The sequence below is a fragment of the Chiloscyllium plagiosum genome, chromosome 42 (genome assembly GCF_004010195.1).
Source record: "Chiloscyllium plagiosum isolate BGI_BamShark_2017 chromosome 42, ASM401019v2, whole genome shotgun sequence".
NCBI lineage: Eukaryota > Metazoa > Chordata > Chondrichthyes > Orectolobiformes > Hemiscylliidae > Chiloscyllium > Chiloscyllium plagiosum.
The window spans coordinates 16,051,778-16,070,069 of NC_057751.1; the positions used below are offsets into that span (position 1 = coordinate 16,051,778).

The window sequence follows — 18,292 nt, forward strand, 5'->3', positions numbered from 1 at the left end:
GAGTGGGGAAGGCGGGGGCGATGTGGAGAGAGTGGGGAAGGTGGGGGGGGGGGGGAGAGAGAGAGAGAGGATGAAAAAGAGAAGAGGGGAAGGAAAGAAAGATAGATGTCAAGATTAAAAACAGTTGGAGCAAAGGCCTGATCGGTCTCTGGTTTCAGATTCACCACCAGGAATATTAACACATGAAAAATGAAGTTTTTTGAAGAAGTCATGACTGGGAATTCAGATGGGAATCTTCTGCAACATCCTGCAGCATGCCTTACTGCGCGCCTCTTACCTACCCCTGTCCACTGCCAGGTATGTAGAAGATGGGAGCAGGCCATTCGGGCCCCTCCATCCTCTTCTGTACAATGGGGTGTGTGATTGCAACCTCAACGCCAATTCCCCTCACCCTCCTCAAAAACCAGAACGAACTTGGGGTTGGACTTGGCAGCGATCCATCCCCAGCAGCTCTCTGGGAGTGGGCGAAGAACATTCGGTATGCCTTTGGGGGATTTGCACCCAGCTCCGTCTCTGATCGAACGTCCCCCATTCAGAGACCAGAGGGAACAGCCCTCCCGCCGGCCTGCCCATCAAGGTCCCTCTCAGCTGCTTTTGGCAGCGTTGAAGATGGAGTCATAGAAATGTACAGAATGGAACCAGAACCTTCGGTCCAACCCGTCCATGCTGACCCAGAAACCCCAACCCCATCTAGCCCCATTTGCCAGCACCCGGCCCATATCCCTCCAAACCCTTCCTATTCGTATACCCATCCAGATGCTTTTTAAATGCTGTCATTGTTCCCAGCCTCCACCACATCCTCTGGCAGCTCATTCCATACATGTACCACCGTCTGTGTGAAAACATTGCCCCTTAGGTCTCTTTTATATCTTTCCCCTCTCACCCTAAACCTATGCCCCTCTAGGTCTGGACTCCCCCACCCCAGGGAAAAGACTTTGTCTATTTATCCTATCCATGCCCTCATAATTTTGTAAACCTCTGTAAGGTCACCCCTCAGCCTCCGACGCTCCAGGGAAAACAGCCCAGCCTGTTCAACCTCTCCCTGTAGCTCAAATCCTCCAATCCTGGCAACATCCTCGTAAATCTTTTCTGAACCCTTTCAAGTTTCACATCTTTCCCATAGGAAGGAGACCAGAATTGCACGCAATATTCCAACAGTGGCCTAACCAATGTCCTGTACAGCCGCAACATGACCTCCCAACTCCTGTACTCAATACTCTGACCAATGAAGGAAAGCTTGAAAGGTTTTTAAAATAAAGGGAGAGGCACTCAACACACTTGCAACCCAGCCCAGCCTGACATTCAGCCCCGATTCCTCACCGCTATGCCATGAGGCCTGCTACACTTGGAGAGAGCTTCATGTGCGCAAACTGGGCGCCAAGCTTCCTGTATCGAAAGGTCTAACGAAATGTTTCAGGGCATTCTGGCGCTGAGCGAGGCGCTAGTAAAATGCAGCTGCGAAACAAAAAAAAAGGAAGGGGGAAGTCAGCAGGGAGTTCGCAATTTGTTCCCCAACTGGAGTCGGAAACAATACTTTTCACTGTATTGTTGTACAGGGTCGATCGAATCTGATCAGTTCTGTGGTCCACAAGTGCTCACCTTCGCTGCCCCATCCCCGTTCTGAGGTTGAACGTCACCATGCACAAACTGCATTTAAAACGTGAAGCATACATGACTTTCCCCACCCTCGGATTCAGAATTTGAACTTAGATCGAAAAGTGCAAGGGACCATTCTCGGGGGGGAAGCAGGATAATGGGGTGGCTGTTCAGCACAGGAGGTTAGTACTTGTCCGTCGGCCGCTAGGGGGGTAACTAAGGCCTTGTAAGCTGCTGAGACAATAAGTCAGTTAACCCCCTGTTTCATCGATCGCTAGGGCCCTCTTTTGGTGCAGAGGTAGTGTCCCAAACCATGGACTGGGAGGCTCAACTCCCATCTACTGCAGAGGTGTACAATAACATCTCTGAACAAGTTGATTAGAAACACTGGTTGAAGTTTTTAGAAAAATTTAAGTAGCACAATAACTCAGTGGTTAGCACTACTGCCTCAAAGCGCCAGGGACACGGTTTCGATTCCTGCCTTGGGCGACTGTGTGGAGTTTGCACATTCTCCCCGTGTCTGCATGGGTTTCCTCCCACAGTCCAAAGATATGCACATTAGGATGCATCGGCCATGCTAAGCTGCCCCGTCGTGTCCAGGCATGTGCAGGTTAGATGGGTTAGCCGGGGGGGGGAATGCAGGGTTACAAGGAGAGGGTGAGGGGTGGGTTAGGGGTGGGGGAGGGGTGGGTTTGCTCTATGGAGGGTCAGTGTGGACTCAACTGGGCTGAATGGCCTACTTTGTACACTGTAGGGATTCTATGATCAACTGAAGACAAGGACCAATACAGTTTAGTGCAGGCTACTACATGCAGGTGCCCCAAGTCGGGACATGACTGGCAAGGCTAACATTTACTGCCCACCCTCAGTGCACTCCACAAGGTAGCCAGCTCAGTGCTGGTTATACCACTGAACACCAAAGGAAGATGGTTAGATTCTCCCACCCATTCGCAGAGACGGCCAGTCACTGGTAATAATTTTATCATCAGCCACTGCTCAGCCCAAGCCTGGATATTGTCCAGATCTTGTTGCATTTGAACATAGACTGCCTCAGGATCTGAATGGTGCTGAACATTGCACGTCCCCACTTCTGACCTTATGATGGAGCAAAGGTTAATGTTCAAGCAGCTGGAGATGGTGGGCTGAGGACACATCCCTGCGGAGGTCTTGCAGGACAGCGGCAGTGTCCCAACCTCTGAACCAGGAGCTTGGGTTCAAGTTGCACCCGCTCCAGAGGTTCCAGTTTTGCTACAGCTCCTTGATGCCACAAGTCTGTCCAGTGCAGCCTTGCTGCAAAAGAGCGGTCAGCTCTCCCCTCCCCTCTGGAAGTCGGCCCCTTTTGTCCGTGTTTGAACCAAGGTTGTAATGAGGTCAGGAGCTGAGTGACCCTGGCGAAACCCAAACTGGGGGGTACTGAGCAGGTTATTGCTGAGTAAGTGCTGCTTGATAGCCCGGTTGATGACACCTTCCATCACTTTACAGAGTGGAGACTGGGGCAGGAATCGGCTAGGTTGAATTGGTCTTGGTTCTTATTTACAGGACACATCTTTTCACATGGAAGAGAGTTTTGCAATTATGGCTTTGACGAGTGTTTGATGGGGGGGGGGGACAGTGGAGAGGGAACTTTACTGTGTATCCAACCCTGTGCTGTCCCTATCCTGGGAGTATTTGATGGGCGATCCCCTCTGGAAGTCGGCCCCTTTTGTCCGTGTTTGAACCAAGGTTGTAATGAGGTCAGGAGCTGAGTGACCCTGGCGAAACCCAAACTGGGGGGTACTGAGCAGGTTATTGCTGAGTAAGTGCTGCTTGATAGCCCGGTTGATGACACCTTCCATCACTTTACAGAGTGGAGACTGGGGCAGTAATCGGCTAGGTTGAATTGGTCTTGGTTCTTATTTACATGACACATCTTTTCACATGGAAGAGAGTTTTGCAATTATGGCTTTGACGAGTGTTTGATGGGGGGGACAGTGGAGAGGGAACTTTACTGTGTATCCAACCCCGTGCTGTCCCTGTCCTGGGAGTGTTTGATGGGGGGACAGTGTAGAGGGAGCTTTACTCTGTATCTAACCCCGTGCTGTCCCTGTCCTGGGAGTGTTTGATGGGGAACAGTATAGATGAGCATCAGCAGCCCCGCTGCCCTGAAATTGTGACAAAGACAGACATCTCTGGATGTTGCCTCTGGAGAAGGCCTCAGGGTAGGGGGAAGAGTTCTGGCTCACTTCTCAAACCTGACATCCAGGGATGCGTGGGCGAGGTGGGTAAGAAAATGCTGTGGTTACGGGCATAGGGTGGGATGCTCTTCGTAGGGGGGAGGGTCAGTGCAAACTCGACAGGCCAAATGCCCTCAGCCTGCACGACAGTGATCCTACATGCTACAGTCATCGTTTGCCAGCATAACCATGGCTGAGGATAATAAAATAAAACAAATTTAACCCAAGCCAAGGTTCGGATGACGTCACAGAGTCATATAGCAGAGAAACAGACCCTTCGGTCCTGCCAGTCAGTGTTGACCCTAATTCCAAACTAAACTAATCCCACCTGCCTGCTCCTGGCCCACAACCCTCCAAACATTTCTTATTCATTTACTTATCCAAATGTTTTTGAATGTTGTAACCATACCCACACCCACCACTTCCTCGCCATGTTCATTCCACACACAAATCACTGCGTAGAAAGCGTAGACCTTCATGCCTTGAATAAATCTTTCTCCTCTGACGTTACAAATATGGACCCTGAGTCCCGAAATTCCCCCATGCTAGAGAAAAGACACCTGTCATTGACCTTATCTACACCCCTCATGGTTTTATAAACCTCTGCAAGGTCACAGTCACCCCAAAGGAGGGACGGAGCTTTGGGGGAGGTTTTAGGCAATACTTGGAGCTAGCCGGACCTCACCTGCGTCTGGAAGGTACAGCTGACTCACTGTTCAGGGAATCGATTGGCTGTGTCTCCGTGGGCAAAACTTTAGCCTGAGGCAGCCTCTTCCGGTCAGAAAGTCCCGGTTCAGGAGGATTCACTGAGCGAGCGGCACTGATCATGGGCGAGGACGATGGGGACAGGAGCGGGGGGGACGGGGAGAGGAGGAGCGACAGGGCCGGAGGTGAAGGAGCACGAGAGGCCGGGAGGAGGGAAGGAGCGAGGGCGACCGGGCTCGGGGACTGCTCCCAGCGAGGGCCCACGGGGGTTGGCTCGGTCAAAGGCTCCTCCAGGGGCGCTGCGACCTCGGCCAGGCCGCCCCTCCACCCCACCTCCCCAGCAGCCATCTTGCCCGTGTGGGAAGGGTCACCATTCCAAGCCAGGGGCTCCTCCGGGAGAGCGGGCAGTGCACGGGGAAACTCGGAGGTGTCCGGACAGACCTCCTCGTTCTCCTTCAGTCCTGCGGTCACCGGGATGGGGCGCTCGGCATTCTCACAGCCAGACCCCCTTCCCTGAGGGGAAGGGCCCACGCCGGGCTGGCCTTCTGGAGAAGGGGGTGGGTCCACCCGGGCCGCGCGCCTGGGCACCGGGACAGGGAGCCCTGGTGTGGGTGTCCCGCCCCTCGGAGGGACTGCAGGGGGCTCCCGGAGGGTTGAGGAGACAGTGCTCACCAGGGACGGGAATGAGTGGGAGACAGCACCCCCTGGGGACTGGGGCGAGGGGGACGGGGAGATGGTGCTGACAGCACCTCCCAGGGATGGGGGTGAGGGGGAGTCAGTGCTCCCCGGGGATGGGAGTGAGGGGGAGACAGTGTCCACTGGGGACTGGGGTGAGGGGGACGGGAAAGTGGTGGTGACAGGGCCCCCTGGGGACGAGGAGGTGGTGACAGCGCCCCCTGGGGACGAGGAGGTGGTGACAGCGTCCCCTGGGGACAGGGGTGAGGAGTCTGGGTGAAGAGAGGCCCATGGCTCCGGGGTGCCAGCCAGCCTGGGATCCTGGGATGGGGGCCGTGTCTCCCTGCCTTCTGACCCCTCTCCCACCACCCTCGGGCTCCCAGGTGACCCCTGGCCCCCACCCGTCCCTGGGCTCCCATGGGTCAACTCCCAGAAGAGGTCTTCGGCGGGCGTCCTGTTGCCCTCCCTGAATGGCGCCCTCTGCCTTTTGAGCTTGATGGAGGCCTCTGAGGTATTAGGAGAGCAGGATGAGGATGAGGAGGAAGAGTTGGGAAGAGGGGGCAGGGGGGAGGCCCACACTGTTGTCCTGGAGTCTGAGGAGGGGGAGCGCAGAGACGGGACGTCCTGGAGGACCGGGGTCAGGTCAAAGGGGTGGGCCCGAGCCGAGAGGAGCGGGGGAGAGGGTGATGAGGTTCCGGCTCCGGTTTCAGCCTTCGGAGACACCTCCAATCTGCGGAGAGAGGACAGAAGACTCGTCAGAGGGCCCCCTGCTTCTCCCAGGAACGTCACTGCCTCGAGAACAATAAGAAAGGGACAGGATCTGAGCTAAGGAAAATGGAAGCAGGGATGGGGGGAGGGAACTCTAATCTTGCCTCACGCTGTCCTCAGAACAATACCCCGATGGAAGAAACAACCCATTCTCAAGGAGGTATTAGAAATCAGAGAGAGCGAGAGCTGGGAACCAGAGAGGGGGAGGGGAGACTGGGAACCAGAGAAACTGGGAACCAGAGAGAGGGAGAGAGAGAGAGAGAGAGAGATTAGAAATCAGAGAGAGAGAGGGAGATTGGAAACCTGAGAGAGGGAGTGATTAGAAATCAGAGAGAGATTAGAAATCAGAGAGAGAGAGAGAGATATTAGAAATCAGATCTCTCTCTCTATTAGAAATCAGAGAGACAGACCGAGCGGAGAGAGAGCAAGAGATAGACGGTGATGTCGAGGGATCTGGGTGACCCAGTATGTGAACCTCAACAATTTAGTGTGCAGCTGAAGCAAGTGATTGGGAAAGCTAACAGAGTATTGGCCTCGACCAAGACGGAGAGGGAAGGGGTTTTACACAATGTACAAGTCAGTCAGGATCCCATCACATCCTCATGGAAGCTCAGTACGCACCAGGAGTGCCGGGGGAAGCTCGTGTCTCCTACTGAAAGGATGGGAGCGCGCCCCAGGAGCTCCTTCAGCCCACTCATCCACCTTTCCAACCCAGGGAGGAGTGATGTGGACAGAGCTCGAATCAGGAGGGAAAAAAAAAGGTGTCCCGGCAAGGGGTCCGCGGGTTACACCCAGACTAAGCCTGGTTCCCTGGTGAGGAAACCGAGTGAAGGTTGGGTGGGAGGGGCATGTTGGGTGTGATGGGCTTTGAGATTACGCCCCCGGATTGGCGCAGCTTACTTGGGTTTAACGGCCGCCGTCCTGCTTGCCCACACCGAGGTACTCGTTGGTTTCTTGACCTCCCCCCGATCCTCGTCGGACAGCCCGCGGGGGTCCTTCCCCTCGGGGGCTCTGGGGGCCTCTGCCTTCTTGGGGAAGAGGGACATCAGGCCCCCTCGGCGGACCTCCTCCTTCTTGGCCTGGGGCCTGGGCTCCTCGGGCGCCAGCTCCTGTCCGCCCTCCTGCTCCGGCGTCTGCCCCCTTTCCTCCTCCTCCTCCTCAGCCTCGAAGGGGTTCAACGAGCGAGCCCGCCCCTCGTCGCCGGCATCCGGTGCCCCCTTGCCCGAGACGGGGGTCGGGGGGTCAGCCGGCCCACGGGGGGGGCTATCTGGTCTCGAGCCCTCTTCGGGGGACGGGGCGTAGAAGCGGCTCCTGGGCTCGGGCCTGGGTCTGGGCGGGGGCACGGCCTGGGCTGGCTCCTCCGTGTAGACATGGCTGCCGTTGATGCAGAGGTTGGACTGGGACACCGGGTCACTCTTGGGCCTCAGGCCCCCGAACAACGACAGAGGCTCCTTCCTCGCGTTCCCCGAGAGCACCAGGTCCAGCTGCTTGTTGTCGGCGCTGGCCGCCCGCTTGTGGCTCAGAATCTTGGGGACGTGCAGGCCCTTCGGGGAGGTCTCCTCTGCACAACGACAAAGTTCAACAAGATTAAAAACTAACGCCTCTCGAGAAACAGAAGCGGCCTCACCAACTCTGGGAGCGGGAGGTGGTGACACTCTGACTCAATCGACAGAGAACTCCCACTCTCCCACTAACCCAGGGGTCACTCAGCCTTCGAGGAGGGGAGAGGTTGAGAAGCAGAGTGTCATGGACCAGACCAGAACCCCACCCCCGACCAAGAATACCTTGAGGAGGTGCCCCAGATCCTAACGTTTCCTTATTTTAAAGGCAGATGCGAGCAGACATTCCAGACATCTGGAACATACAAACTTCACAACTTTTACATTGTGCTGGTGGAGTACGTGGAGCGCCACAACATTCAAGGCTTTGGGCCTACTGCAGCAAAGTGGTACTAGCGGAGGTCATCGCGTATTTCTGGCAGTACAGACTGGATGGACAGAAAAGCCTCTTCCATACTGTGTGATTCACAACGTCCGGTGCCAGGAGGTCACTCAGTCGGCACAGCTCAATGTGCCTGCGCGCCCTCCCACGTTACGGAGAATTGTCATCTTCAGGGTCTTTGCCAATGGCAGTACGGGAGGCGGCTTCGGTGTAGATCTGTGAGACATTTACTGGAACGCATGAGGATCCAGAGGGAGAAAAAATCGTCCACCTCTCTGACCCCCCAAGCTAAATGTCTCTGCGAGCTCCACACTGACCTCCTGCTATCCTCCCGCCCTCCGTGACACAGTCATACAGCATTGGAGCAGACCCTTCGGCCCGACCAGTCCGTGCCAACCATAACCCCAAACTAAACTAGCCCCACCTGCCTGCGCCTGGCTCACGTCATCCAAGCCTTTCCACTTCACGGGCTTATCCAAATGTCTTTCCAACATTGTACGTCCACCACTTCCTCAGGAAGTTCATTCCACACACAAACCACTCCGTAAAAAAAGTGTGCTCCTCGTGCCTGTTCTTATATTTCTCCTCTCACCTGAAAAATATGCCCCCAAGTCTTCAAACCCCCCCCCCCCACCCCCGTCGGGAAAAGACATCTTCCATATACCCTTCATTAGTTTCTAAACTTCTGGTAGCTTGCCTCTCAACCTCCTCTGCTCAGGTAAAGACACAGTCTCAGCCTATCCTGTCTTTCGTCACTCAGACCTTCCATATCCAATAACGTCATCCTGGGAAATCTCTTCTGAACCCTCTCCAGCGGAATAACATCCTTCCTAAAACTGGTCGACCAGAAGGGGCCTCACTAATGTCCTGAACAACCTCAACACGGTGTCCCAGCGCCTGCACTCAAAGGACTGAAAAACGAAGACAATGCTTTAACGTGTGACGCAAACTTCAAAGAAAGATGTATCTGGGTCATAGTGTCACACGGCACAAAAATAGGTCCAACTTGTCCACGCTAACCAGATATCCGAAACTAATCCAGTCCCATTTACCAGCACTTGGACCAAACTCAAAACCCTTCCTAACCTGGTCCTTGTACCAGCCTCCACCACTTCCTCTGGCAGCTCATTCCACACATGAGCCAGCCTCTGTATGTGAAGACGTTGCCCCTCAGGTCCATCTTAAATCTTCCCCCTCTCAGCCCAAACCTTTTTTATGTAGTTATGGACTCCCTTGCCCTGGGGAAAAGACCTTGGGTATTTAACCTGATCCACGCCCCTCATGATTTTATAAAACTCTCCTACACTCCCGGGGGTGGGGGGGGGGAAAAAGTCCCAGCCTCCCCTTTAAACTCAAATCCTCCAGTCTCAGGAACATCCTTGTCAATCTTTTTTGCACCCTTTGCACTTCAAGAACACCCTTCCTGTAACAGGGCAACCAGAATTGGATGCAGTACACCAAATATGGCCTTACCAATGTCTTGGTAAGATGACATCTCAACTCCTGCACCCAATGCCCTAACCAACGAAGGGGAGCGTACCAATCACCTTCATCACTACCCTCTCTACATGTGACGCCACTTTCAAGGAACTGGGTCTGTTGGACAACATCCCTTACCATTAAGTGGACAACGCTTGCCCTGGTTTGCCTGATCAACATGTGACGCCCCGCACTTACCTGAATTAAGTTCCACCTGCCATTCCTCGGCCTCTGCCCATCTGAAGCCCTGCTGCCCCTCACCAAACTCACACCGAGCCCTGTCCGCCCGCCATACCCGCCCGACGACAAAACGGTTCAGAAAGCAGGCAAGGCTTTTAAAAAAATAACTCCATCCCGTACACACAACCCCCGTGGCCTTCTCCTGGCTCAGTAAACACCCGAAGCATTGGGCCACAGGAAACGTTTTCTTTTTAAAAAGAAGCAGCGCCACGCGAACGTACCTCCCGCCGAATCATGTAGCTTTATCTCCGTGAAGCCGTGGCTGTCCCTGTCCCTGGTGCCCCTGGGAGGAGAGGAGGGGGCGGTGGGGATGACCGACATGGACTGAGAGAGCGAGCTGCGCTGCAGGTTGGACTTGGGGAAGAGCCCCTTGAGCCTGGACGTGGTGGCTGCCTTGCTGGTCGGCAGCTCGTCTTCGCCGTCGCTGTCAGCCACGGTGCCCAGGCTGGGCACGATGGCGGACGCAGAGTCCGAGAAGCCGCCTCTCTTCTTGCCCTTGAGCCTGTCCTTCAGCTTCCCCAGGGTGGAGCGGGATTTGTCCGTGCCCGACAGGTCGAACATGCTGGCCGTCATGTTGTTGCGCACAAACTGGATGTCAGCCTCGATCTCGCCCCTCTCCTTATCCGCCTTCCCGGCTTTGGAATACAGCTTGTACCATCTGACAGGAGAGACCGAGAGAAACCCATTAGAACAAACCAGCCCCTGTTTTAGAGACGCACAGCATGGAAACAGACCCTTCGGCCCCACGCCTCCATGCTGACCAGACATCTCAAACTAAACTAGTCCCAGATGCCTGCGTTTGGGCCCAGGCCTGCCTAAACCTTTTCCATCCGTGTACTTGTTCAAACGTCTTTTGAACACGGTAACTGTACCAGCATCTTGGGCTAACCTTCCCATCATTCACCCCCGCCCACCACTCTCTCCATACTTCTGATCAGGTTCTGCCCTGACCTGTATCCTCGGGAATTCAGAAAAAACAGTGGTGACATAACAAACACGAGATCCTGAGGGAGCTTCACCGGGCTGGTGCTGAAAGGTCGCTCCCTCTTACAGGAGAGAGCACAGGAACAGGCCCTTCGGCCCCACACATCTGTGCTGACCATGACACTATTCTAACTAAACCATCTGCTGCCCGTGATCTGTATCCCTTTACTCCCTGTCTGTTCACGTTTGTCTAAGTGCTTCTTAGATGTTGCTACCTTACCTGCTTCTACCACTCCCCTGGCAGCTGGTTCCAAGTAACTACCACCCCTGTGCATAGAAAGCTTGCCTCACACATCTCCTTTAAACACTTTTCCCCCTCCCCACCTTACACCTATGCCCCCCCACCCCCCAAGTATTTGACATTTTTACCCTGACAAAGAGAATCCGAGTACACACCCTATCCACACCTCTCATAATTTTATAATCTTGTATCGGGTCATCCCTCAGCCTCCAATGCTGGAGTGAAAACAAGCCAAGTTTGCCCAGCCTCTTGCTTACAGCTAATCCACTCCAATCCAGGCAACATCCAGGTAAACCCTCTTCTGCCTCCCTCTCCGAAGCCTCCAAACCCTCCTGTACTGCGTTGGCCACAACTGCACACAGTATCCCAACGTGGCCTGACCAAAGTCTAATGCAGCTGCAACACGACTTGGCAACTCGTGTCCTCCATGCCCCGACCGATGAAGGTAAACATGCCAAACCTTCTGTCCCACCTCGCCCACTCCCTCCACTTGCAGGGAGCTACCGACTTGCACCTCAAGACCCCTCAGTAAATCAAAGCTCCTGAGGGTCCCACTTTTAATGGTAAACTCTACACTGGAATTTGACCTCTTGTGGAATTAGGGGTCAGCAGTTTACAAATAAGGAGGTGCCCATTTATTAACCGACGAGGGGGAAACATTACCCTGTCTTACCAAGGGTTGAGCGCCTTTGGAGTGCCCATCGTTAAACAGCAATCAATGTAGAATCTGTAAATGTTTAAGTGGGGGGGGCGAAAGATTATCTTTGCGGGAAGGCAGAGCTGATGTTAATTGTCAGCGAGCTGAAATGGGAGAGCAAGCTTGAAGGACCCGAACGGCCTGCCCAAGGGAAAAATACCCTGCGACTGTCAACAGTGCAGCACACCCTCTGCAATGCTCTGCCAGGGTCTGAACCAGGAACCTCATGATTCAGAGCACTTGAGTGCCACCCAATGAACCACACAACGCAAGAGTGCGCTCCACATTGTGGAGACCATCTACAATACAGTAGGTCGATCGAGGAGTGAAGCCTCTACATTCCTTTGTAGAAAGGAAGCTGTTGATCATGTCCAGAGACACACAAAAGGTCAGAGAGTGCGAGAGAGCGAGCTACCACATAGGAATGGCTCCAGTTATCTGGCACAAGCAGAGATTACAAAGCTCCTTCCAAAAGGGAGAGCTGTTCGAAACCGATTAGAATTTTGAGAAGCTAAACAGGCCCAAAGCTATTGGCCCCCTGGTCAGCAAATCAGGGGGAGAACAGCAATGTCAGGCTCCGACACTGCGATGGGAAAGGAACTTCTCCAACACTATCTGACCCCTCTCTCTCTCCAGTCGGGGGTGGGGAGGACCGAGCCTGGGACCCCACAACATTACCTGGGTCTCTGGATTAGTCATCGAGTGAAAACAGCACTCGGCCTTCGTCCCCACTAAGAGGCCAGTAGGCAAGGGCTGTCCCTCAGCAATGGGGGCCAAAGCTGACAACATTCAACCGGACATTCAGTATCAACTCCCGTTACCGAAGAGAGAGTGGCTTAAACATGGAACTCACTACCACAGAGCGCAAATTCAGATATGCACGCTTTTTTCTTTGAAAAACAAAATTTGGATGGGGGACGAAGAAATCGAATGATATGAAAGTGGCTGGAAAAGCAAGGGGGTGTGTTGCTGAAGTATGTTATTATGCAATTCTCAGGACAAACACCAGGGGGAACCAATGGCCCTGTGGTATTATTGTACGGGACCCAGTAATGTTCTGAGGACCTGGGTTTGAATCCTGGCACATCAGGTGGCGGAATTTCCAGTCAACAATAATCTAGAATGAATGATGACCACGAACCCACTGTAACGAGTCGGAAAAAACCACCTGGTTCATTAATGCCCTTTAAGGAAGGAAATTGCCATCCTTCTCCATGTGACTCCAGACCGACAGCAACATGACTGACACTTACAACTGCCCTCTGGGTAATCAGGAATGGGCATTAACTGCTGGCCGAGCCAGTAAAACCCACATCCTGTGGATGACTGAAATTAAACGAGAAACTACAGGAGTCGGGGTGTCGTGTTGAGGATGTACAGGTTGTTGGTGAGGCCTCATCTGGAGAACTGTGTCCAGTTCTGGTCTGCCTGTTATAGGAATGATTATATTAAACTGGAGAGGGTTCAGAAGAGATTTACTGGGATGCTGCTGGGAACGGAGGGTTTGAGTTATGACATGAGGCTGAACAGGCTGGGGCGTAGGAGGTTGAGGGGTGACCTTATAGAGGTTTCTAAGATCATGAGGGGCATAGATAAGGTGAATGGCAGACCAGGGTAGGGCATGTCAAGACTAGAGGGCACATTTGCAAGGTGAGAGGAGAGAACACTCAAAAGGACAAGGGGGGGAGAGGGCAATTTTATTTTCTTTTACACAGAATGGTTCGTGTGTGAAATGACCTTCCCGAGGAAGTGGTGAGTGTGGGTACAGTTACACCATTTACCAGATATTTGAGTACATACATGAACAGCAAGGGTTTGGAGGATTATGGGTCAAAGCGCTGTCAAGTGGGGGCTAGTTTAGTTTGGGATCACTGTTGGCATAGACAGGTTGGACCGACGGGCTTGTTTCCGTGCTGCTGGACCCCATGTCTCTTAATTCCAGATACTCAATAATGAGTGAAGAGTGTGCTGGATCAATTTAATACCTCAGTCAAGGTCAGTTTGCCAACTTATCAGCACCCTCTCCCCTCAGGAAAGGATCAATTGCTGCAAGAGTCTGAAATGTGGATTTTTTGCATTTTGCCGTGATGAGTGTGAGGCAAAAAGATTGAACATGCTCTGCGCTACCTAGAGACTGTCATTAATAAATAGACAGAGAGTGAGACAGCGCGCTAAACATCACAATGTTCCAGGCAACTGGCACTCAGTTCCACTAAGGGGGAGGCTCCAGTTGAGGGGCCCCGGTTTTCTCCAAGATGGCAGAATGGGCGTCACAATGGGAGGAGGAAACAAATAGCCAAACACGGTCCAGAAATCTTCAAAATGATACAAGCACGCTAGTTTTACAGGTGCCTCACTTTGGCGGTGTGAAGCATCAATCATGTCATGGAGACAAAGCCAACAATTGTCGAACCTGGCAGTCAAATCGAGGTCCCTCCAAATGAAATACTAGCTCTCTGACAATCCCACAGCTATCTTATCTTCCACTCTCAGCGATCGAGAAGAGAGAGTCTCATGTTACCAGGGTGCCAGGCACAAACTTGCAGCAAATCTCCTTGTACACTCTCTCTCTCTCTCCAACCCACACCCACCTCTTGAAAAGTGGTATTTTAATTGCAGAGCACTGCCGGAGGGCCAGGGTGTGGGGAACGGCATTCGCTACTGCACATTCCAAACAAGTCTTGCATTTCAGACGAAGTTCAGTTATCACCCAATCACAAATCCTTCTTTGTTACCTTAGCTGCACAGAAACTGCAGCAGAGGTGGAGCAGTAAACAAAACACCGTTCCATCGTCCAGAGATGTTAATCACACAAACTGTTCAGCTCACAACCTGGTCACAGGAATGAATAGAGGCCATTCAGGCTCTCCCAACCTGTACCGACATTCAACAGAATTATGGCTGAGCTGACCCTTAACCTCAAACTGTGACACTTCCACAGCTTGGTTCACTTTCTTCCTCTATTTCATTCGGATACAATAAATCTTTAGTCTTTAATAGTGTTACCATCACTAATTCGACCCACCCCCCGAAACTATCAACCAGCATCCTGGAGGTTACCATCTCCAACAAGACAGAATCTAACCATCGCCCCCTTGACATTCAATGGTGTTACCATCACTGAATCCCTCCCCTATCAACGTCCTGGGGGTTACCATTGACTAGAAACTAAACTGGACCAGCCCATACAAACACAGTAGCTACAAGAGCAGGTCAGAGGCTGGGAATGCTGCATTGAGTAACTCACCGCCTGACTCCCCCCAAAGCCTGTCCCACCATTGACAAGGCCCAAGTCAGGAGTGAAGCAGCTTGACACCTTCTATGAGTTAGTGCTGAGGAAGAACTTTAGTTAACCTGACTACAAAGGTGATTACAACACAACGTTATGATGTTGCATTTGAAGGCAGTGCACCAGCCAGCATTTTCTTTGGGACCAAAGGGAAGTTACTGCACACAAAGAGGTAGGCAACCCATTAGTTCTGAATTACAACAAGTTTAAGCCCAATTTTAATCTATTAACAAACACATCGACTCAGATCCCACTTACCACCCCTTGCGAAAATAAACAGGAAATTATGTCACCACAGGAAATGACGTTACCAACCCAAGGAACCTTAAACACAAATAGGAAGCCAGCACGCTTCATCTGGAGATTCACTGATTCTGTTACGGAGTATGGTGACGAAACATCTGAAAACAAACCTTCCAGCTCAGCGAGCAAACCTACATCCAGAATTTTAAGCCCACTTTCCAGGGCCTGATTTGAAACCATACAGATCCAGATTCTTCCTCTTCTAAAATAGTTGAGGATTTTCACTTCAATCACCAAACTAGGCAATACATTCCAGATACCCATCAGCCTTTGGGTGAGCAAGCATTTCCTCATGTCATCTACCAATCACCATCCAGGACAAGCAGCCCGCGCTTGATTGTCCCCACACCCACAGACATCCACTCCCTCCACCCCCCGACGCTCAGTAGCAGCAGTGGGTACCATCTACAAGACGCACTGCAGCAATTCCCCCAGGCTCCTCAGACAGCACCTTCACAAACCCACAAGCAGTTCTATCCAGGGCAGCAGATAATGGGAACACCACCCTCTGCAAGTTCCCCTCCGAGCCACTCACCATCACGACTCAGAAATATATTGGCCGTTCCTTCAGTTTCGCTGGGTCGGAATCCTGGGACCCAGAGTTTAGATCAGAGTGGTGCTGGAAAAGCACAGGTCAGGGAGCATCTGAGGAGCAGGAAAACTCTGATCTCAACTCTGGTTTCCAGCATCTGCAGTCCTCACTTTTGCCCAGAATCCTGGGACTCCCTCCCTCAGGGCGCTGTGTGGGAGTTCCTACACCACACGGACTGCGGTGGTTCAAGGAGGCAATAAATGCTGTACCCATGATGCCCATGCCCTGAGTGAATTTGTGCATATGATTTCAAAATAATAAGTAGGTGAAATCAGGAATCCAAACTAAGCACCTAAAACATACTGACTCCAGTATGTCCTTTCCAGTAGCCAGGACGGTCCCAGACACACCTCAACAGCAAGAGGCACAGAAGGGAACTACTGTGGCCCCTGGTCCAGGGATGAGGCAGAGGTGCAGTGAGAGACAGTGGTGCTGTGGGAGTGGAGAACGCCGCTGAGTTGGTCTCAGGAGGCAAGGTCAGTGTGAAATGCACATTGATCATCATCACCGTCTCTTTCACTGCTCACAATTCAGTGTTTAATCAGCAAACATGATGCTTACATGACAAACAGGCCCAGGGCAGGGAAACAGGAGCTGGTTCCTAAACAATGGAACATCACCCTGGCACCGGACCAGTGTTCCCTCGCACCAGACAGCGTCTTTCACCCACTCTCGCCCCTGCGACCAATAAGACCCACATGTTACAGGTGAACACCGTGTTGCAGAGGGTAAGCAGAAACACCGGCTTGGGTGGGGTGGATGGCTTCCATTTCAAAACCACCAAATGCTCCAGAATGTTTTCCAGCCCACACACCAGGATTCTGAACATCCACTTGGCGCTGGAGCCTGTGGTGATGGTAGTCATGTCAGGGGGCGGGGTGGGGAGAGAAACAGAGGACATGTATTTCGTGGAGACCAGCAAAGAGGAGACTCCTGGTGTCTCACGGCTGAAATAAAACAATAACAGCAGCAGGGGTCCAGTCAGTTACAGAACAGAGCGATGATTTAAAACCAAAAATGTAGACGTATATCCCTCCAGGAGGCTAAGGACTGTCTGGAACCCTTTAACCGAGAAAGCTGCAGAGGCTACATCACTGGAAGTCTTCATAAATAATCTCTTTCAGCATTTAGTGTCTGCCCCTTGAGAGGGTGGGGGTGAGCTGCCTTCTTGAACCGCTGCAGTCTGTGTGGTGTAGGGACACCCCCCCACACAACGCCCTCAGGGAGGGAGCCCCAGGATTCTGACCCAGCGACACTGAAGGAACAGCCGAGATACAGAGGAATCTCAATTATCCGAACGCCTCGGGCGGGGAGGATTTTGTTCAGATAATCAAATGTTGGATAACACAGTTTAGCCAAGCATCGGGACCTTGTGATCTTGTCCAGATAATCCGAAATTCGGATAATCAAGGTTCCTCTGTCAGGACGGTGAGGGGCTCGGAGGGGAACTTGCATGGGGGTGGTGTTCCTGTGTATCTGCTGCCCCTTATCCTTTTAGATGGAAGTGGTCGCAGGTTTTGGAAGGTGCTGTCTGAGGAGCCTGAGAGAGTTGCTGCAGTGCGTCTTGTAGATGGTCCCCACTGCTGCTACTAAGCGTCAGGGGGTGGAGGGAGTGGGTGTTTGTGGGTGTGGGGACAACCGAGCGGGGGCTGCTTGGTCCCTGGATGGTGTTCGAGTGTTGTTGGATCTGCCCCCCACCAATCCAGGGCAAGTGGGGAGTATTCCATCCCACACTCCTGACTTGGCCTTGTCGATGGTGGGAGACAGGCTTTGGGGTGTGAAGGGTGAAGAGAAATCAGGAATGCGTGAGTCTCAGCCCACGACATTATCGAATGTCAGTGCAGGCTTGAGGAACAAAGTAGCTCATTGCTGCTCTCATTTCATAGATCTGAAAACCCCAGATACAGGACGGTCACACTGATGGTATTAATGCAGCCTCATGCTGAAGGAGTAGGGTGGGGGTGGTGATGGTGAGTACAACATGTAAGCTGGAGGGGGCTGCCAATTTCAGACACATCTGAAAGCAAGGAGAGCGCAAGAGCCAACTGTTTGCTGCGGCATCGATTGCGGGGTAAATATGGGGCAGGACACGAGCTGCAGGGGCAAACTCCTCCACCCACAGGATATTGTTACTGTGACAGGAGAGGATGACAGAGACAGTACCCAAACCTTGTTTTAAGGGCAGTGCCCTTGATAGCTGCCCCTTCCAGCACCCACTGCTTTTTGATCCCCACCCTCAAACAGCCAGCGATATGAGACGACCATAACCGCCTCGTTGCTCATTCTGGAAGCATTTTAGTTCCACTTAGAGACCTTCACAGAGTGCGTGAATGAACATCGGTGTTTTAAAAAAGAAACCAGACTTTCTTCATTAAAAAAAAGTCAACTGTGCGTTCACAGGCCATCATTAATCACAGCGAGAGAGAGACCGACACAGTGACAAGAGAGGGAGGCAGACAGAGAGACAGACAGACAGAGAGAGACAGAGAGAGACAGACAGACAGAGAGAGAGACAGAGAGAGACAGACAGACAGAGAGAGACAGAGAGAGACAGACAGACAGAGAGAGA

At 52.6% G+C, this 18,292-nt stretch overlaps 1 protein-coding gene across 1 annotated transcript in view; it reads right to left on the reverse strand.

Moving 5' to 3' along the window:
- LOC122542982 (rab11 family-interacting protein 1-like) overlaps positions 1 to 18,292 on the reverse strand; it is a 29,619-nt gene that overhangs the window by 1,440 nt on the left and 9,887 nt on the right. The window contains exons 3-6 of the mRNA XM_043681127.1: positions 9,839 to 10,275; positions 6,858 to 7,518; positions 4,495 to 5,919; positions 1,329 to 1,386 (exon numbers count right to left, since the gene is read on the reverse strand). Coding sequence (XP_043537062.1) covers positions 1,329 to 1,386; positions 4,495 to 5,919; positions 6,858 to 7,518; positions 9,839 to 10,275 — 2,581 coding nt within the window. The remainder of the gene's footprint in view (positions 1 to 1,328; positions 1,387 to 4,494; positions 5,920 to 6,857; positions 7,519 to 9,838; positions 10,276 to 18,292) is intronic.